Raw genomic sequence first — 22,350 nt, 5'->3', positions numbered from 1 at the left:
AAATAATATTAGAATATCTCAATGGTCTTTGCTCTAACTTTGCTTTGGTGTTTGGTGTATGTACTGTACCTTCTGTGTAATATTTTTATGTTACATTACTACTTAATGGAGCTACTCGTATGTTGCTATGAGGCAAAAAATAAAAACATTATTGTTTTGTAAAAAAACTTTATTTATTCTTAATTTAAATATAAATAAGGCACATCGTTACGACTATTGCTTCTTCATTGTGTTTTATAATAAGTAATATAAAAATCATTATGTACAGTCATTAAAGCATTTGGAAGCACAAAGAATACCCATTCAAGGAACTTATATTTAAATGTAGCTCTGATTTTAATCTAAAACCATTGCACAAATAAAAAGTAGACCATATTGATCAACAACAATAGTAGGTACCTAGAAGAAGTCAAATGACTCGAATAGAAAATCAGACATAAAATCAGAATACATTTTATAATCTTTGTATCTATCTCAGCATCAATGCTATCAAAGTCGTAAAGAGTAAACTGAGAGTTGGTACGATGACGTGACCGGAACCACGGCCCATGGCTTTTAGAACAGCGTCCGCGTTATCATCACCCCACTTCATGCTGGATCTGGCAGAGGCGATGGCAGACAGACCCACATTGAACTCCGGAACCGACTCCTGGTTGCTGTTCAGCCATTGCTCCATCTGTGAAAGTCAGTCATCATTATCATCAATATCATTATGATTTCAGGAATAAAATAGCTGGCAGTGGCTGGATAAAATAAGAAGCTCCTCGGGGAAATCATAACTCCAGATTTGTACTAATGATCATTATCAGCATTAGCTAATAAGCCGTGTGGTGACTGCAGAGTAGAATACATTTGTCACCAACCCCTACTCTTCCCACAGGTGTCGTAAAAGGCGACTTAGGGACTACACATCAAACAGAGAACGGGCAGCAGCGCTCTCTGACAAACATCAATCTTTTAAACTGCGATCTCCAACCCGCCTGCCAAGCGTGGGGATTATGGCAAAACCCTCCACTATAGTGGAGGCTCATAGTCCAGCAGTAGATTGTAAAGGCCTGCTGATGATGATGATGATTAGCTAATTATTGTATAAGAAATGTGAACAATCTGTATTTTTTAATATATTACTTACGTCTTCTAATCCTTCTTCATCCAAATAACCAGCAATGCCGCTCAGCACGTTTTGAAACCATGCTGGTAAAACGACACTGGAACAAAGGTATCTTCATTAATTACCTAGTTACCTTGTCGTATAACACGTACAAAATAATGTCTCGAAAATGTCTAATTTTACATAATACAAAATTACCATTATTACACAGGAGTTATTTACCTGTGTAGTCAATTAACATCTAACTGCGAGCTTAAGAGAGCAATTTTGTCTCAGAGGAAAGTCAACCTGTCATGATTCCCCACAAAATTAATCAGACAAAAATAGGAGAATTTTAAGGTTTTGGTTTCGGTTGCTAGAAACACCTGGATGCGAGCTGGTCATTGTAGAAATCCTTCTGGAAGCCTTTATCCAACATGAACATTATTTTTGGCTGAAACAAACGAACGAACGAAAGAGAGTTCAAAGTTTGTGATCACTCGTATACTTACGCTTTTCTGATTTCCTCTGTTCTTTCCTTCAGGAACTGCAGAGCTATCTTTGCGTTGCCCTTGTCACCCATGTAGAGGAAGGTGAATGCGTTCACTGTGTCTTGCGCTTTGACGTCATCACTCAATATCATCTCCAAATATCTATGGAAAAAAAATCACAGCTTTTAGATGTTTTGTACAATGGCATAATTTACTTTGTCAAGTTAACAAATACATTTCAAATAATTATGTCAGTGAAAGTTTACTATTTCTTTAATTTCATTGCCTAGACTACTTGTATAAATATAAGTTTGTAACTTTGTAAAATCGCTGGTAAAATCTTAGTTGATCATCTACCTCTAGAAAAGTAATAGCTATTGCCAATTTTTTCACTTTATGCCTCAAAGTCCTACCCTTCCTATAATTTGCTAGACTATAGAATTAAGGTGGATACAAAGACAATTTTATAACGCATTCATTCAATAGTATTAAAGATATTTTGCAAGATTAATTGCAATTTAATACTGATAATAATGTTTATTTGAAGAAGCACTTACGTAAGCTTATTGAACTCATCATTCATTCTCAAGATCACTTTGTAATCATTTCAATAGGTAACTTATCGTATTTTAAGCCCAATCGATTTAAATAAAGATTATACTATCGACTTAATATGTTGCTTAAAGGTTATTAGTATTCAATTTCATTTTGCAATGGCATATGCAAGAACAGTCATAGCGTAAATTGTTTCAGCCAAGTCACGTGCTACAACTAAGTATTATAAAAATTGGTAATCGGCACTGCCACCCTCAGATACCATCTATCTTTAAAACTCTTATGCCCGTTTTCACCATCAAACGGTATTTTTTAAGTAACCCCTTTGAAAACAAAATTCATGTTATTTATTACTATAGGGGTCACTTAAAAATTAGGGATTGATGGTGAAAACGGGCATTAATCTCATAAGAAAGTTACATTTTTCATTGTGGATCATGTACGATTGACGGCTGATGGGGCAGCAAGGTTCTGGAGTGGAAAAGCGCAACGTAGGACGTCCACCTACAAGGTGAACCGACGGCTTCATAAAGGAAGGCACTAGATGCACTCCGCTACTCTCTTTATGGAGGGAGGCCTATGTTCAGCAGTGGACGTCTTATGGATGAAATGACTATTACATATAATGTACGCCGTTGACTGGCTGATGGTTATAAAAAAAATGGAACTCACTCTTTAACAGCTTGCTCGTCGGAGCTGCAGCCCAGTGCTCGGAGCATAGCCACCTCATCACCCTGGTTGTTGGAATCCAATCGCCTGTTGTACAGCCAGTTCCAGTCATCGTAGGTGCCTTCGCGCAGACCAACGCAGAACACGTGACGGCGCAGGTTAGGGTTTACTCTGGAGAAAATATAATGGTTGATGAGTAAATGAGAGAGAGAGAGAGAGAGAATAAAGAAGCTTTTTCCTTTGCTACTAATACTATAAAAGTGATAAAGTTTGTATTATAAAGTTGGTATATATTTTTCCGTAGATACTAATGCTATAAAAGTCATGGTACGGTTGCCAACAGGCCAGTCTAAAAGTAAACATAAGAACCCGCAAATTAACTTTTGGTTATGATTCAGTTTAAAGACGAAGATTTAATCTATTTTTCTCTTTCAACCTAAGCTGTTACTTTAACATATTAATTTAATAATACAAACAATTAGGCACATAGAGTCACTATATCTACTTAAATTACAGATTTGCCTCCGTTGGGATTCGAACCCGCAACTATTACAACCCTGATATCATTTTCATTGTTTCATTCAAGATCACTGTATGTATTGTTCAATTACACATGAATGTGTATCTTTAGAGAGATAGAAACCGTTTAATTTCCTTTAGCTTGATATAAAGCCATTACACCGATTGCTCTTTGTTGGTTATCGTCGGCGATACGTCTAGTGAACACGCTACGTCAAGCAAATTGGCTTATTTTATCAAAATTAGATTATGATTTACTTGTATCCTGACATCGGAAGTTTGGCACACTTTTCTATATTAAACATGGCCTCCTCACTCACATCCAACTAATGAGAGTATAAGAAAGTTGTAAGCTAGCTTAAACTCAGTGTTTTTACTTCCTATCCTTCACGCGATTTACAGAATTTGTTCACACGATAGTATGTCTAACAGATCTTTTTGAGGAAGAATTATAGGATTTCATATATGAAAACAGTGGGCTGAGTGTGAGTTTACATTAAAAAAATCTATGAAAATTTTAGTTTTTGAACGTTTTCCGCTAGGGGCGCTGTACAATCTGTCATACATTTAATGTCATTTTTTGACGCACTCACTAGTGAGCGCGTTTGATAAAAACTCACACTAGGCCCTCAGTATACTCACGGAGTCTGCGAAGTCCTTAAAGCGGTGAACTTCTGAAGAGCATCTTGTACACAGCCGGAGTGGCCGATGTTGCAAGCGAAAGACAGAACGAATAGTCTATTCAGGGTCCTGGTGAGAGGCTCGTCCTCTATCACATCGTACCCTAAGTCCTCGATCACAGCTTGTAAGAACTCGAAGAGAACTGCCTGAAAATAAATACTTTGAGGTAAATATAATATTATGTTTGTTAAAATACATAAGTAAAGAAGGTACTGCTGGTTATGAATACCGTTTTCCACGGATCTCAAGATAAAGCTCCTAAATTGAATATTGATCTTAAATACAATTTCGGCTAAAAAGGGGTGTACAAATTATACACAATTTATCATTGCTAGGTAACATTAGGTACATTATTTATCAACTCACGAGAGATTTGGCACTATAGTCCGGTCGCCGAGCACGTAGAATTTCGTCCAATGACCCCAAGCTACCTATCCTTATCGCTCGCGCGTAATTATATTGCTGTCGCGACTGTGCGACGGGCGGCAGCAGTGAGTGTGCAAGCGCAACAGCAGCTTTAGCAAACTTACATCATACTCAGCCAAAACACTCGGCAGGTGCAAAAATCTGTTTCGGATCCAGTTCAAGCCGGAAGTGGCTGGATACCAGGAGTAGTAGCTCGTGTCGTCCCTCAGGAAATCGAGCACTTCGAAGCCTTGCTCGAAAGTCATGCGCTGGGAGCGCATCAAAGCAAACACATCGTCGACTATCTGAAATTTTAGAAATAGAAGCATATAAAATATTATACCCCCAATCATCATCATCATCATCTCAGCCATAGAACTTCCACTACCAACTGGACGCAGGCCGCTACCAACCGGGAAGCATGGAAAGCATTGGGGGAGGCCTATGTTCAGCAGTGGACGTCCTATGACTGAGATACCCCCAAAATTATACCATAATATAGTTGGAATGCGCTGGATGCAGGCCGCTACCTACACAACGGGTCAAAATGGAAATCATAGGCCTATGGAGGCAGTGCATGTCCTGTGGCTGAATTGATGATGATGATTTATTATTATACTTTAAACAATACCTACTCAGTAGTAGGTAGGTATAAAAAGACATGCAGATTGAAAATACCCCCTCAATCTTCATTTTATCAGCATCATCAGTTTATTTAGTCTCCATTGCAAACATCTTTACCACAGGCAAATTATAAAGCATTTGGCCTACAGACACAGAATCTACAGGCTTGATGGGTTTGGAAGAGGTTACGTTCTATGCAAAAATAAATACCTATAACAACTAACCTGTGCTCTGTTCAAGAAGTGAATGTTGTTGATATCTGCTTTGAGGGCATTAGCTATCCGTTTCCAGTTATTTTCGTCATAGTTTACCCTGTACATGCCTGAAAACACAAAAGTAATATAAAAATATTTAGTATGTAATTATTTTGATAAAATTTTCAATTTGATAATCATCAGGATCAAAGTGTTATTTAGAATGGAGAATAGATAAGGGAGGCACCTATAGCATGTCCTTTGATTGATATTGATACGCGTTTAACTAAGGCCAAAAGCAAGGACAGCAAATTTGTTTTCGAGGAGTTTATCAGCAAGCCAAACTGACAACTTGTTAGGGCACAATAAAATTATTGACCGTTACCTTTTTGCTGTACATTGAAAATAACCCACGCGTCTCCAGCGTCAATTTGGATCTCGTCAGATTTTCCCAACATGACTGTGGTAGGTGTCAATGCATTCCAATCGGGGTTCTTCCCAGTTGTGTACGTCAGAGGTAGTGGCCACACTTGCTGTGTTTGAGTGGCCGTTGCACTGATGAAGAAACGCTCCTGTAAATTATGATAAAAATTATTCAGACTATATTTTTTGCTGAATAGGGTTTATAACTTGATTTCCGTTATTAACACTCAGCAGTTTCGCATCAAAAATTGTAGAGCTTGCCGCGGCCCGATGCAATGTTCCACACGCCCCCGCTAGCTTCATAACTCCAGTCAAAGTTTGTTTGTATTATCAGCCACCATTGCACGGTAGTCACAGGTACCACCTGACCTCATGCGAGCAGTTATGTCCTAATGTAAATTACCTGAGAAAGTTGAACCAGCCCAGTATCCGTGTTGACAGTGACATCTAGCACAGGGTACCCCGGCTCGTCGACCCAGTATTTTAGGAATTCTTCGATGTCAGCACTGTACAGCTGAGTTCCATCTTCGGTGGTGGCGTTTTTGAATGCTACGTAGAGGTCTTCAGGGAAAGCGTGCTCGTAGGACCTTTAATTTTACGAGACAGAGCGTTTAATGAATATAGTTTATCTCAAACTTAAGTATGTCTTATAGCGACCCTTTTTTGTCAAAGCTTCTTTTTTCTTAGTAATATCGCGAGCAGTAGCAGAAACTTACCTCAGATCTAAAAATTTACTCAGTTTCAGAATTAAACTAAGATTCGAGACGGATAGTAACAAACTTCTAACCTGTCAACCAAGAAGCGGTTCAAGGCCTTCTTGAATGTATCTTCAGAAAGGAAGTGCTTCAGCATGAGAAGTAGGGTAGCGCCTTTAGAGTAACTGATGCCGGAGAAGTGTCCCGTGACCTCGGTAGGGCTGTTGACTGTATGTCGAAGAGCCCTAGTGGCGGCGGACGAATCAGCGGACAGAGCGCTTTGCACGTACATGATGTTGAATTGCGACTCAAGCTCCAGCTCTGGGTAAACCTGTACAAAAAAAAAGGGTATTATAAAGGATATAAGGCAAGGGACCACACAATCAAATAGAATCCTTAATCAAATACCGCAATCAACTTTAAAACCTATTGATTCAGAAACCGGGTGGGTAGAATTTAACTTCATGGCTTAAAGTGATCTTGCGTTAATGGGCTTATCTTCAAAAAATTATAGATTCTTATTATACAATCTTACTCCATGCATTCCGAAATATTCGAAGTAGCTGGCGAAACCCTCGTTGATCCATACGTTGTCCCACCATCTCGCAGTGATGAGGTTGCCAAACCACTTGTGTGCCAGTTCGTGGGCTGTTATAGTGCCGATGTTCATTTTGTCCAAAGCGTTGGTCTCTCCCTCTTCATAGAGTAAACGAAGCTCCCTAAATAAAACAAAAAACACATGAAAATACAAATACAAAATACAAATAAATATCCTTAGACATTTTACACTGCGCTTCTAGTCCCAAACTAAGCAAAGCTTGTACTATGGGTACTAGACAACGGATATAAAAAAAGAGAAACATCTGAAGATCGACGAAGTACAATATGAACATCTTAACACATCACTTGACAATCAAATATTGGATTACAAGAATCATACAATGATGAGTTAATGTTAGTTAGCCATTAGTTTTCAAAAGTGCGAATAAATTCTAAACTTTTTTATTACCTGTAAGAAACTAAGCCCCAATTCTCAGTAGCTCCTGAAGCCCAATCAGGTGAAGCTATCTGATCATTCTTCATACCTGGGCCCATGGTATAATAGGGAATACTAAAGTAGTCTTCAAACCATTTGGTTAGTGGAGGGCCTACTTTCAAAGCGTATTCTCCTTGATTAGGAGCATTGGGTCTAGCAATGATGCGGTAAGGTCTATCAGCGTCGTTGTTCTCAGCGATGACTGTGAAGTCTTCGCTGACCAGGATCGAGATCAGGTAAGCGGACATTCTAGGAGTTGTGTAGAAGACTTCTTTGACGAGATCTCCCATGCTATAAAGAAAGAAAGAAAAATATTAAAAGATAAAAATAATAAAAATATTAAAAAAAAAAACAACTGTCAAAAGATTAACAGAGACTTCTCCTCCGTGAGTTTTGGTCTATCTATCATTTACAGAAATTTCATTAAATCGCATGTGTTCAATGTGTTGCGTTTTATGAAAATCATGGCTATTAATTATGTTTAATCTTTTACTTATGAGGTTTTGCAAACTGTTATAAACAATTTTACCCATTACGAAAAAAGTGTCTATACGTGAGCTTTCTCAATTCCAAAATTAGTTCAATTGTGGTAAAAGCGTAAAAAATAGGCGAATTAACAAAGATAATCGCAATATTCGCTTACGGTAGGTATTTTAAATGTTTTAAAATTTATTTTAGTACGGCCACTTACGGAATAGTATCCGCTATGTCCATGTTGGAATAAGTTTGTGTGAAATTAGCTGGTCTGTTAACTATAATGTTGTATGTAGACTTGAAGCCTGGCTCATCGAAACTTGGGAAGAGTTGTCTTCCATGGGTCGGCTGAAGATGTGTTCCTGCATACCAGCTGAAAACATAAACCAGATATTTTTATGCATGATATATGATATTAAGTGAGATGCAGTAAAGGATGGTGTCTGCCCTGTAAGTGCCATTTACTCTCGCCTTGAAAATTATATGAACACCATAGTACCTACAGCAGCAGGCAGGGCAGCATAATCCAGCATAATCCAGCATAATCCAGCATTAATTATTATCGAAACGCAAATAGAACACTACAGGCTAGCTTATTGATCCCAATGCGTTCTCGAACTTCTCAAGTTGAATGCGTTGTATATTATGCTACTTAATATAAATGTCACCAAAACTCGTGTTGATTTAATATAACGACGCGACTTCGCTATTGAGTACCCTTATAGCATTCATTCATTCACTCCAGAATGAATGGTGATTCCCCGATTTACTAACCACAGTTAGAATATTCGTGGTGAACAGTGAATACTTAACCGGCTGTGTAACCGACCGACGACGTTTAAAAATTAATCGGCCGATTACTCAAACATTGGTTAAATGACAGTTGGTGAACTCGGCCCTTAGTGCGAGCTGGTGGAATGTCAACAATGGTACGCTAACCTGCTTTATTACATTACCAGATATTTCTGATGGCTTTAATATTTAAAGGATTTTTAAGTAATTTAAATTTAGTTAATACTTACTGAACCTTTCCACTACTGTCTTTGTAGTTTCCCCTGAACATTCCTCTTGTAAGAGGCGTCTCGTTTATGTTTCCAATATAGTGTATATTTAACAAATAAACTTGGCCATTGACCAAGGTCACGCCATCTGCCAAGTTGATTCTTAAGAAGAAGTACTGACGGATACGGTCGAACGGAGTGGAGTCATTTAAAGGTACAATATCGAAATTTTCCGTGACGAGGGTTACGTTGACAATGTCTTTCACGTTGTCTTGTAATATCATAGCAGTTAATCCTTCTGATAAAACCTGGAAATTACATTAAAGTTAATATCGATTACCTTTTTAAAAAAATAAAACCGACTTCAAATGCGTGAACACAAAAAAAACTAAAAATTAAAAATATTGCGTATAAAAAAGTTCATCCCCAATTTTCCACCCTTAGGGGTGAAATATTTTCTTCAAATTCGCATGAAACCACCCTTTTGATAATACCTATTCAACAAAAAAATAATCGTTCAAATTGATTTATAATCGGCGGAGATATTGCGTATAAAAAAGTTCATCCCCAATTTTCCACCCTTGGGGGTTGTTTTTTCTATTATTAAATTTAAATGGGACCACCCTTGAGGTATTACCTATACGCCGAAAAAAGATTTGTTCAAATCGGTTCATAATTGGCGGAGTTATCGCGTAACAAACATAGAAAAAAAAAAAAAAAAAAGACATACGGGTCGAATTGAGAACCTCCTCCTTTTTTGAAGTCGGTTGAAAATGGAAATAAAATATAGCTTATACGCTGAGTTAATATCGCATAACATTCAAATGCGAGCCGGAAGACGTAGCGTGGGCAGGCCTCCCACTAGGTGGACCGACAATCTGGTGAAGGTCGCGGGAGATGCCTAGATGCGAGCGGCGCAGGACCGGTCTTTGTGGAAATCCTTGGGGGATTTTGTCCAGCAGTGGACGTCTTTCGGCTGAAACGAACGAACGAACGATTCAAATGTTGAAAGCCAAGCAACGATTTCAGTGACAAAAAGTCCTTACTTCATGTCCATATTTTCTGTTTGGGACACCAAAAATGGTATTTGCAAGACTTTATCTGACAAACTATGTATCTTTGTAATTTTAATCAGAAGTCACTTGTACCGGTTATTAATTTATTAACTTAGTTGTCATATCAAGTAGAGTCGCTAGCTAGGGTATCCACCTTATTTGTTGCTAAATCCCCGGTATTTAAATTACGTGTTTTTTTTTATTTTATTTTTTTGTTAAAAAACTATACATTAAGCTTAATTGAAGCTTTCGGCTATATCCACATTATACAAAAATATTTACTTACTCTAATGTAAAGTGTAGTTTCGCCATCGAACGTGAACGGCTCTTTGCCTTCTGGTGCCGTTTCGAAGTACGGAGTCACTTCGATGTTGCAGTGGATGGGGTCCAGGTCTTCTGGGAGACGGTAGGAAGCCGGATCATCATTCCTGGCCACGGCAGGGTCGAAGTCAAGGTCTACCTCCAGCTCGAATGGGAACTCCGCGCTGACGAGGGCGAGGAGCGCCGGTACTAAGACCAGCTTTGTCAAGAAGGACATGGTACTGGAACAATGAAGTTAATGATAAGGTAATGTTTCTAAATATTTATTTATGTAATTAAGTTTTGTAACATTGTGAGAATTGTCATACTCTAGCAACCCGCCCCGGCTTCGCTAAAAATCTTCCTCTTGAATCACTCTCACTTAATTAGTGAAAACTGCATTCAAATCCGTAGCGTGGTTTAAAAGATTATTAAAATTTAAGGTGGCTTTTTAAACTTTATTGTACTAACAAAGAAATTAATGGACTTAAAATAGTTATGACATTATCTACCAATCAACCTTGAGATAGATACATACGTCATAGCATTTTGTGAAATTTGGGCTGATCGATTTTTACCTTATCATGCATCTTACATGGCTCCTTTGATGACGCAATGATTGACTTATGACAGTGCAATAATTTACCCCAAATTCAATAAAACACACATTTTCTACAACATTCCTCTAACACTATATTTACGAACAAGCTTTTATTAGGTGTATATTTCTTTCTTTTATACTCTTATTATTTACCCAGTTGCATGAGAATCAATAAGTTTTAAATATCTCTATCAATGGAAAATCTTTGGAATAAATTTTGCGATATGCATTGATATGAACACAATAATGCATAATTTGGTTTCTATTCTTATCATTAAAGCTTTTGTGTTCACAACAAATCCTTGTAAATTCTTTTGACATTATGGAAATCATAACGTTATGCGAATTAACGTATAAATTACTATGTAAACATTAATTAATAGAGTATTAATAAACATACACGTGTTGTTCGAAGTTTTCGTAATTATTTATCTTTTAATATCGCGTGGTTTTTAGTTTCGAAATCAAAGTAGGTACTACAGGGTATAGCACGGTAAGTTACCTAAGTATGATCTCAGTTGTTACAATCTACAAGACAAGAAAATCTAGCAAACTTTGCGGTGTATAAAATCTTCACTTTTCACATAGGATCAACACATTTAAATCATGATCATCAATTTCCATCAGAAAAGATGCAGCCAAAGAGTTTCTTCGTTGTGGATGATTTAGAACTTATCTTGAACACGATTAAGAATGAATTTATATCATTAGCACCTTATCAATTAAATCAGCATCATAAGTAATTGGAATAAAAACTTAGAAGTGTAACACTTACCCGTCCTTCGATTACATGTAAAATGGCTCCAAAATCCGATATCATAAAATTATATTCGTCGTTTCACGGATATTTTACTTATAATTATTGTAGCTGTTAAATGGATTATATTCGTGATAAGACATATGATATACCTACGATAATTCTGATAAGGTATTGTGTCGATAAGAAGCTGATATGTGATAAAAATATGCAGATAATTTCGAAAAGAAAATTCCGTCGAATTGTGACATTTTGAAAAACAGATTGGGAAATAGGATTACTTAATGATAAGGATTAATTCATTAATCCCAAATAGAGGTAATTAATTGCTATGTTTAATATTATAATTGCGATATACAAAAGTATAAGCTTTCGTTCAACATCATGAAAGGTAACTTTGTGATTCAAATGTAACCATAGGGGTCTGACATAACTTATTCAGAACAATTGAACGTGCTCTCTGAGACACAAATTCGTATTACTTTTTTGTGTCAGTCAGTTCGAGCTGAAATATCCATAAATAAACTAGGATACTAAACTAAAAATGAATTCCCGAATTCCCACCTCGCGGCCTCGGAATCAAATCCATAATTTTCAAGTCGAAAGAGTCTGGACTGGACTACTGGTGTATTTCCCATACCTAAAGTAAAGTAAATAAAATTTACTTATTTACTTAGTACTTATTATCGCTCTTGGGTTTTTTATCTATATGTATTAGAGAGGAATTGTCTAATTAAGTAGTGACGCATGTTTAGTTTGGGTAATTTATTTTTTATCAGTTTTATCAATCAAACTTAGTCATAATATTATTGGTCACTTCATTACATCGGCACACAGGGTGTTTAAAACGACAATCCATTTCAGTATTATTATATTTTTATAGATCTACCACGATATTAATTAAATCTACGTCCATTTTTTGTCCATAGTTTGGGGCTAGCGGCGCAGTGTAAAATGTATAAATAAAATTTATTTATTATTTATTTATTTTAGTCAACTACTTGTATCTCTCAAGAAATTGTATCTATCACTCTAAATGTGAATATTTTAAGTTAGATATTGTAACTATGTCAAACATTATTTGTGAAAAGTGGAGTTTTAAATTAATATTGTTATGATCTTCAAACTTTTTTCAGCAAAAAAATTAAATAATAGAGGTATTTATTAATTGATTTGAATGTCTACGGGTGTTACAGCCTAATATATATAAATATGATAACCCATTTATGACACACTTTTTGTTATTTTCACGATAATCATTGGGACACGTGACATCGCTCCCACGGTAATTAGGAACTAGAGAGCATCTACTTACATCATTATTGTTTGTGAAGTAAAATAAGGTAGAAGAAAACTTCATCATCATCATCTTTTTAGCCACAGGACGTCCACTGCTGAACATAGGCCCCCAACTGAGGCCGGGAAGATAAACAGGACTATTCCCACCTCTCGTTCCCATCGCTGTAAATCCAGTTTGGCCAAGATAAGCTCCAAGGACGACCCAACCAATGATGGTCAAAGTATGGTAAGAAAAAAACTAAAAGACAACATAAAAATGCTGAAGAACCTTGCCACTTTCCGTTAAAATGTATATCAAAATGACTCAATCTTTATCGCCATAGGGGTCGAACCCAGAGATATGGATTTACTCTTCAAGATAGAATTCTGGAAAGTACTGATTTAGTAAAGGAAATATAAATAATTAAACTTACATCCACCGGGATATGTACAGTCATCATCAGGACCATCGCCCACGGCGACTTTTTGTAGTGATGCTGTCATGCAGCATCGCTACTAACGCGCATTAAACGCATTTGCAACGCACTACAGAAGCAATGCCAACGTACTACTAACGCGCTACAGTAGCATGACTGTATCGATGCAAACGCGCGACAGAATCGCTACAAAAAGTCGCCGTGGGTAAGGGGCCTCAGATTATCCGAGTAAATTAAATATCCTAATCCTTCGATATTTTACACTGCGCCTCTAATCCCAAACTAAGCAAAGCTTGTACTATGTGTACTAGACAACAGATATAAACTACTTTTGTAAATAACATTAAAATTATCACAACACATGCATCTAAAATTAGTATAATATCTTATCCCCTTATATAATTATGAAAGCACACAATTTTTTATCAAAAAAGCATTTATTACAAAAATATCACTTATTCCTATTCACAATCATACAAGTCTAACTAAAACTGCAGTGGCTAGCAGCAATGCTGTCGACACTACAACCGTTGCAGAACCATCTCTCATAGCTGACAGGATCATATCAGCGTTGTTGGCACCCCATTCATTGTTCGCTCGAGCTGATTGGATGGAGGAGAGAGCACCGGAATACTGCATGGTGCCGACTTGAGTGGTGCGAAGCCATTCTTCGTACTGCAAATAAAATTTTATGTTGGTAATCAGTTCCGTGCAATGGGTATGCTTATCGCCGTGACATTGACAAACGTGGAAACAAAGGCCCGCCAGACACGGACAGCTCGAGCAGTTAGTCAGTGATCAACATACACCGACCACTCTTGTAGTCAAGAGTCAACAGCTTGAAGCTGCCAGTGATAACTGCTCGAGCAGTTGGTATTAACTGCTCAACAAATCACAAGCGCGCGCGCCGTGGAATGAAGAAAGTGGGCGAAGGTAACTGCGCGAGAGCTGTCGACAGCTCGAGCAGTCAGTGTACATGGCTGGCGACTGCTTGACCGCACGATGAAAATTCACCGTGCTTTCGACCGCCCGAATCAATTGCAACTGCTCGAGCGGTTCGTGTATGTGCGTCCATAGAACTCTGCAGTTCACTGTGCAGTCGCAGCTTGAAGCTGTCGACCCTGACTGCTTCAAGCGGTCCGTGTATTGCCGGCCAAAGGGTACAGAAAAAGATTTTTTTTTTTTACATTCAACATGAAAAGTGTCCTGATTCATAAGCTGCGAATTAACAGAGAGGGTCTTTATTTCTTCTCTAGTTATATGCCCTCTTATGAGAGCAAATCTTCGGGAAATCAGAACATAATCAGATTTACTAACTTATTTACAGATTCAAAGACAACTCACATCCACTAGTCCAGGCTCGTCCAGATACGCAGCAATGTTATTCAATGCTGAATTAACAGGTGTGGGCGGGGCATCTTCAATGTAACTGAAATAAAAAGAACATAATTCGAGTTGAAAATAGGTACTACATAAATTAAAGTCCTCACAAAGAAAATAATTCATCTCTGAAAAAAATAATAATAACTAGGTTTATAGGTGCTATTTAGCAAAAGTTCTTGTTCATCGTTATTATGAATAATTTTTACAATGTTGTTAACGATAAATGTAATTCCCCAACATGTAAAACCATTATAATCAGGATAATAAAAAGTGCAATTTAGTCAGTAGTCTTACGATTTCTTATTTCTGATATTATTCATTACCGCTGATTTGACATTTTACACAAGTTAAGAGTACAGTATTTAAAAGGATATATTTTGGACTCCAAGTTCCATAGTATGAAATGGAATAACAACAATGATGTGCTTGTTATATTTCACTTACGCGACTCTTATAGCATTAATATTGTTCTTCACGAATTCAAGCACGGTGTAGACATTATCCGGGTTCCCAGTCAGAGCAAAGTTGAACGAGTTCAGTTTGTCGTGAGACCTCACTGTTGAAGTCAATGTCAGTTCTAAGTATCTGTGGATAAGAATACATTTTGTTTAAGATTATCCATTATTAATTTGTTTCAGACCTCCAGTGTCTTCGCAAATATTGAGGTACCTACCTAACAACTAACGGTTTTCAAGGCATATAAAATGGGATTTAAAGAAAGAGGAGGTGAATAACAAGCAAACAAACACAACATTTCGGTCACAAATTACTATTGTGAAAAATAAGCTCTGCTTAATGCAGCAGTAAGATGATTGGTGTGGAAGCATTAGCTGTACTCTTCTCTAATCTACAATCTACGTTCTAGTTATTATCGCCAGGAAGATGATTGGTCTTGTACTTATGGGACTTACTCTCTTTTAACTGCCTCTTTTTTCCAGAAACCAGAAAAAGTAGCGCCTCACCAGTGAAGCTTACGAAAACTCATGATTCTATAATCATGAGTTTTCGTAACTCGTAAAGACATTAATAGCAGTGAAGTTTTACTGAGTGATAATGGAAGAAAATCGCTTATCACTTACTCAGTCAACAGCTGTGGGTCTCTAGTAGCTGCAAGAGCTCTCAACATCTCGAGCTGGTCATTAGCATAGTTGGACTGCTGGTGTCTGCGGAGAACAAACTCGAACTCCTCGCGACCACCTTCCCGGACTCCCGTCATGTAGACGTGACGGCGGATACGCGGGTCAATCCTGGTGAGAAGTAAAATTGAATTAATGGACTTTTCTGCGCTCACATTAAGTTAAGTATGTATAATGGAGTTCTGACGCGTCAAATTTTAAAATACAGTAACTTTCTGGCTTTTGCCGGCGGCTTTGCCCACGTGTATTGTACTAGATTTTATCGTTCAGTGATTTGGACGTGAGCTACGATCCCTCATATCTTAAATCTTAAGATCTCAATAAAGCAATAGGAATCCATTTACCAAACTTCATCTTTCATAGCGTTGAACTTTTCCTGCGAATCCTCCACACACTTCTGGTGGCCGATGTTGCAAGCCAACTGAAGGATCTCCTGGCGAGTCAGACTCACAGTTGGAGTTTCGTTCTCAGCTGGCTCGAATCCAAGCTCCGATATCACGTGATCCATGTAGCCGAGGATGATGGACTGTTAAAGTAAAGTATCATTTTTAACTCATGTGATGGATGAACTATGTATCTAATTATGGTTTTCAGGAGCTATTCGATATCAATATCTGTCTGCGTTTTAGACCACGCTCTGTAACTGAAAGAACATAAAAGCTTAATATTATCTATCATGACTCATCCCAAGTCGCCCAGTAGGTATGGACGATGCTATCTGACAAACGGGACCATTCCCACCTCTCCTTCCCACCGCGCCGCTGCAACTACTGTGTAGCCAGGATCTTCAGCTTGACTGCCAATAAAAACCCAACCAGTGAAGGTCAAGTTTGTCCCGGGGGAAAGTTAATCAGTTATTAGACCCAAAACGAAATTGCTATCTGACAGCAAAGAAAAATAACCAACAAGACTGAAAAAACTGGCTCCACGACGTGAAAATTATTTAATTAATGGGCACTTACATCAAACTCTGCCAATTGTTCGGGCAAAAACCTCAACCTGTTTCGCAACCAGGAGAGCCCGCTGATGGCTGGGTTCCATACGTGGTAGTTGGTTTCTTTGTACAGGAACTTCAGGATATGGAACCCTTTAGCGTATGTCAGTCTCCCTGACCTCATTAAAGCAAATACATCATCGACGACCTGAAAGAAACAGTATAATTGAAATATTTCGACCAGGAACATTTGAAATTTTCAAAATAGTCTTTGTCCAATTTCTATAATAATTAATTGACTAAAAACTTTCTTAAATGAATACTCACTTGTGCTCTGTTTAAGTGGTGTATGTTTCCTGGTTCATTGACTAAAGCGTCTCCAATCAAATCCCACGTTTTATCATCGTAGTTTACTCTGTAAATACCTAAAAAAATGTTTTAGAAGTCATCTTAGATATTCATTTGAAAATAATGGCCTATGTTGCATTAACACCTATAAGTTTTTAACCCTGAGAAAATAATCATAATGAATCACCAGTTCAGGGCTCACCAGTTACCCTTACGGCATTCAACGACATAAATAATTCAAATTTCTACCTACCATGTTGCTGATGATTGAAAATGACCCACTCTTCGCCAACTGCCTTTGTACGGACAGCTTTATCTGACGTCATCGTGTAAACTGGTTTCAGGTTTTCGAAGTCACGGCTTGATTTTGTAGAGTAAGTGATAGGTATGGGATAGATCTGACCCGTAGGTGTTGCTGAGGCACTTAGGAAGAACCTTTCCTAAAAATTTTAGATTACTTACTTATGGTAGAATTCTTGTAAATATTTCAGATACAACAATCACGCAATAAAGATTCGAGATTATTTTTTGGTCTGAGTCAGAGAAAGTACAAAAGTTTCGTTTCAATATGCTTACTTGACTGAGTTGCATATCTCCTGTTGAATGGTTGATCTCGACCATCAAAATTGGGTAACCAGGTTGATTTACCCAAACGTCGTAGTAATGGGTAAAGTTGAAATGCAAGTACTCGTTCAGGGTACCATCTTCAGTCACTGCCCGATCAAACGCGCTAAACAAGTCGTATTGGTCGGTTGGCTCGTAAGAACTGAAATAGAATTAAGTGCTAGAAAGTACTTACAAAATGTTCTAGATGGAGTCCATATTAATATGATGTTAACAATTATTGTTGTTTTAAGAACAGTTCCTGTTTGGCAAACCCTGTTTTCTTGATGAAAATCAATGGTTAGAAATGTCTGCTTAAATGACCTACTGCTGCCTGGCAACTGAGGAGGAACATCAACAAAAAAAGAAAGCGAACATTTCTATTTGATCAAAAAAGAATATCAGTTGGTAAAGCTGTTCAATTTGCAAAGGCTAGAAACTTACTTTTCCCTTAAGAAGTACTGGCAGGCCTTCCTGAAAGTGTCCTGCGTGATCATATTAACAGTCATCCTCAAGAATGACGCAGCTTTGTTGTAGCTGATGGTTCCGAAGTGGCCGGTGACCTGCGCGGGAGTGTTGACGTCATGGTTCATGGGTACGGTGCCAGTGCCAGAGTCGAAGGAGAGCGTCGCTTGGAGATAGCGAGAGTTGAAGTGCTCGTGGAGCTCGTATTCAGGGAAAATCTGGAATGAAGATTTTTTTTTTTTTTGTAAATATTACAATTATGTTATTTATAGTTCTATGTATTTTAACAATGCAGAAGATATTTAAATTACAACAGACAAATAGGAATATATGCGATCATTAACTTACCTGGTTAGTGGCAATGTATCCAAAGTAACTGGCAAAACCTTCATTGATCCAAGTGTTGCTCCACCAGTAACAAGTGATGAGGTTTCCAAACCATTTGTGGGCCAGCTCATGGGTGACCAGAGTGGAAGCGTAGTGCTCCACAGACATGATCGTCTCACTAGAGTTTAGAATTAGGTACAGCTCCCTGAAAATTACCAAAACCTAATTAAATTCCCAGGCTTGATTGGACGCGTGAAAATAGTTTTCCAGGGCAGTGTCAGTTATCACGATAGCATAAATTTTCTACCAAGACCGCTAATTTCTATTATACTACGCCAAGTAGAGAGGTCAATCAACGTCGCTATCACGCTAACATGGCCAATGTGAAGCCAAGATATTTTCAACTTACCTATAACTGACCATACCCCAGTTTTCTGTGCCAGCAGACGCCCAGTCCGGCGACGAAATATGATCATTATTCAGATGCGGGTCCAATTCCGCGTACGGATATTGAAGAAATTCGTCAAAGTGCTGTGTCATTTTCACAGCGAATTCCAACGCTCTGTCAGCAAGACCCACAGTGTTGGATCTTCCGATGATCCTAATGGCAGGACTAAAGCTTCTGTCTTCAGCGATCACTTGGAATGACTCACTGACGAGTAAGGTTAGCAAGTAGGAGGACATTCTGGGTGTAGGCCAGAAGTGTTCCCGAATACGGTTTCTCAGGTCACTGCAAAATAATTAAACTACATAAAGTATTGACTTCATAGTTAGTATTTTGCACTTTTTTACTTTTCTGGCCAGATTAAATCTTCTAGTAACTAACCTCTCAATAAGGCGTACACCCGTATTTGAGTAACTGTTAGTGAAATGTGAAGGTCTGGAAAGGTGAAGTTTGAACACCGCTTTATATAGGGGCTCATCCCAGCACGGGAACGCCTGCCTCGCATTATAGGGCTGGAAGTGTGTGGTGGCGTAGAACCTGAAAAAACAATTATTGTTTATTACCTTGGCTCTAATTAATCAAAATTTACTCGATATAATGAAGAAGATAATCTAGTTCAAGTTGTAGATAAGATGTAAGATTTGATATTTAAAACAAAATGAATTTAAAAACCATATTATTTGTGACTATCTCAGTATAGTATACAAACCTTTCCTGGTTATTGGCATCAATGTATGACCCTCGCCAAATACCTCTCTTCATGGGTCCTTCATTCATTGTACTCGTGTAATCTATAAACAAGGTGTAGTTCTGACCAACCACCAAATTCTGGGCAAGGTTGATCTTGAGGAAATGGTACAGAGGCTCGGTAAAGAATGGCTGCTGTGTGTTAACTGGTACCAGCATCCCAGCATCTGTTAGGACGCTGATGGCGTTTATCCTGTCCACGTTGGCGTGTAACGTTATTTGAGTCACATTTTCTGTGACAGCCTGTGAATAAGGCAGATGTAAATTAAAATAAATATCCGTGGACATTTTACACTGCGCTTCTAGTCCCAAACTAAGCAAAGCTTGTACTATAGATACTAGACAACGGATATAAACATACTTAAATACGTTTTTTTTGTAAATACATACATATACATAGAAAACACCCAGTCCAATACAAACAAATATGTTCATTGAGCACACAAATGTTTGTACTGTGCGGGAATCGAACCCGCTATATTCGGAATAGTAGTCCGTTTCGAACCACTACACCAAACGGCCGAAATTGATGCTGTTGAGAGAAGAAATTTGGCCATAATTGCTATTATTATTGGACGGACTTTATATTGGAGAAGATGGCCAAATAACCAATTATCATGATCATCATTTCAACAACAGGACATCCACTACTGACACTGCCTTATCTAATGATTTCTAAAGAAATCATTAATGACCAATTGGTAACGGCCTGAAGTTTGAAGTTTATTTACTTAAAATACGAACTTAGCAGAGGACATCAAAAGTATCGTAAATTATGGGTATATTAAAGTTGAAATAATGATAAATAGTTGATAAACATATTTTTTGAATTTGTTATCTTAATTGCAGTAATTTTAACAATAAAACAACAGCCTAATTTTATATTACTCGTAAAATATTGAATAACCTTTAATGTATCCTATCTAATATTCTTGAATTGCAATTTTTTTTATAAAAAAATTCTAAGGTTTAGCTATGCTAGCTATAAGCTTCACTTAACACTTTCCGCGACAGTAACCCAGACACAATAGAGGTTTAATTGCTATGACTGCTATAGCAGTTCCCTGTCGGGAAAAGTGTTAAAATCTCAAGTATAAAAGATGCTCATTTTACTTGCCTGAATGATGATGGTCTCTCTCCCATCATAGCTAAAGGGTCGATCAGTTCTTTCATTGAAATACATATCTATGTAAATGTCGTATTCCAACGGAACAACATCACCAGGGAGCCTGTAGATCTGTTCATCGTTTCTCGCTGAAGAATCTTGGCGCAATTCTTCCTCAAACTCACGGTACCAGGAAATAGGGTGATCTGCAGCACCCACCGCAATAAGCAGTATGCTCAGACCAATAAAAAGGTACATGGCTGAAAAGAAATGTTTATGAAATAAGTACTTAGTTGGGATGAAGTTTATTAAAAGCCTGATTCAATGTTAAATACTGCAAAAATGGATGAGCAGCTAATGGGAAATTAATTCAATGCATCAAGTCTCTCACTTTTGATTCCGTGTTTATTGTTAATGTTTCGCTATAAAATCAACAGATTTTGATGAAATAACACAGATTGCATTAATGAAATAACACCAGACCAAAAAGAGCTAGAAATCATTTAAAAGAAAATAGCATGCGCTTGAAAGTTCCGGTATTTTTCAGTCAAAATCTAACAACTATTTTCCTTCTCATATAATTCTCGACACGAATTTAAATAATAATAAATACAACAAACCTGATAAACCAATGTCCTTTGGTTCGTGCCGCCTCTGATAAAATGCGTAAACGCTGACTAACTTAATGATCCATAACGGTAATCTAGAGGGATTTTGGAAGCTATATTCTTTATCGAAGTTATCAAATTATTTGATGTTATTGCTGATAATGATAAGATTAATCTCAATAAAATACCTCATTTGAATTTTCAATATCAATTTTAATACGTTTGTACTCAAAGTATTTTAATCATGAAAACGTGTATTGATGATTATAGGAATAAACGTCATTAACTAGGGAGATAATTGAAAAGCTTTTTAAGCTCAATGACGGCCAACAACACATTAGACTTATATTTTTTTGTGGAAGACAAAAATAGGAGCTACAGGACTGCATGAGATGCCGAGTGCATGCAGCCTTGTGTGAACATTTTTACTTAATTTTAACTCTACTCATATTTAGTAAGTTTGGTTAGCTGATAAGCATGCCAACCCCTTAAGTACTCCCGGGAATTACGAGGAACATCACTCTGAATCGTGATTCACAATGATGACCACGACCACTCTGACAAGAGTGTACCGACTGAGAAGAAAAACTCCCGGGAAGTTCATTTGAGACCTACATCATGGACTCAAAGTCTCAAATCTTCACAGTCAAGAACTTCACTCGGTATCAAGTTTAGTGCATAATTGAATTCTATGGGCTGTGATATTAACATTTTGTTTTTGACTTTGTTAAACGTAACTTCTTAATTGCAGAAATTCATATCCACGTTACCTACCGAATTGGGGAGTTAACGGTTTCTTCAGTAGTCTATTTAAACGAAATTAAGACTTAGCTTAGTATCATAAGGCTCATAAACATAATATCTAGCACAGCCGGCACTCGGTAGAGTTATTGATACTTACTAACCGTTATTTTTTTTTAATTTACTGCTTTTTGACCATTAATGTCATCTTTTTCAAGTATCT

At 37.5% G+C, this 22,350-nt stretch overlaps 2 protein-coding genes across 2 annotated transcripts; both read right to left on the bottom strand.

The window, feature by feature from the left end:
* Positions 1 to 148: 148 nt before the first annotated feature.
* On the bottom strand, positions 149 to 11,688 carry LOC135074022 (membrane alanyl aminopeptidase-like). Its single transcript, XM_063968326.1, has 16 exons — positions 11,589 to 11,688; positions 10,199 to 10,454; positions 8,879 to 9,165; positions 8,074 to 8,229; positions 7,356 to 7,673; positions 6,882 to 7,065; positions 6,439 to 6,677; positions 6,055 to 6,238; positions 5,614 to 5,800; positions 5,259 to 5,356; positions 4,536 to 4,715; positions 3,967 to 4,151; positions 2,809 to 2,976; positions 1,603 to 1,743; positions 1,133 to 1,208; positions 149 to 676 (listed from the first exon to the last, which is right to left on the bottom strand). Exons 2-16 carry the CDS (start codon positions 10,448 to 10,450, stop codon positions 470 to 472), a joined length of 2,862 nt encoding a protein of 953 aa, XP_063824396.1. The 5' UTR covers positions 10,451 to 10,454; positions 11,589 to 11,688; the 3' UTR covers positions 149 to 469.
* A 2,015-nt stretch (positions 11,689 to 13,703) lies between these two features.
* On the bottom strand, positions 13,704 to 21,500 carry LOC135074023 (membrane alanyl aminopeptidase-like). The gene is made up of 16 exons (XM_063968327.1): positions 21,399 to 21,500; positions 20,791 to 21,038; positions 19,636 to 19,916; positions 19,308 to 19,463; positions 18,891 to 19,211; positions 18,503 to 18,686; positions 18,134 to 18,372; positions 17,663 to 17,852; positions 17,340 to 17,526; positions 17,066 to 17,163; positions 16,767 to 16,946; positions 16,149 to 16,330; positions 15,748 to 15,915; positions 15,113 to 15,253; positions 14,630 to 14,714; positions 13,704 to 13,960 (listed from the first exon to the last, which is right to left on the bottom strand). The coding sequence occupies exons 2-16, from the start codon at positions 21,034 to 21,036 to the stop codon at positions 13,757 to 13,759; spliced, it is 2,862 nt and encodes a 953-aa protein (XP_063824397.1). The 5' UTR covers positions 21,037 to 21,038; positions 21,399 to 21,500; the 3' UTR covers positions 13,704 to 13,756.
* Positions 21,501 to 22,350: the final 850 nt, after the last annotated feature.

Source organism: Ostrinia nubilalis, chromosome 8 (assembly GCF_963855985.1).
Source record: "Ostrinia nubilalis chromosome 8, ilOstNubi1.1, whole genome shotgun sequence".
Lineage (NCBI taxonomy): Eukaryota > Metazoa > Arthropoda > Insecta > Lepidoptera > Crambidae > Ostrinia > Ostrinia nubilalis.
This window is presented reverse-complemented; position numbering and strand designations above follow the sequence as displayed.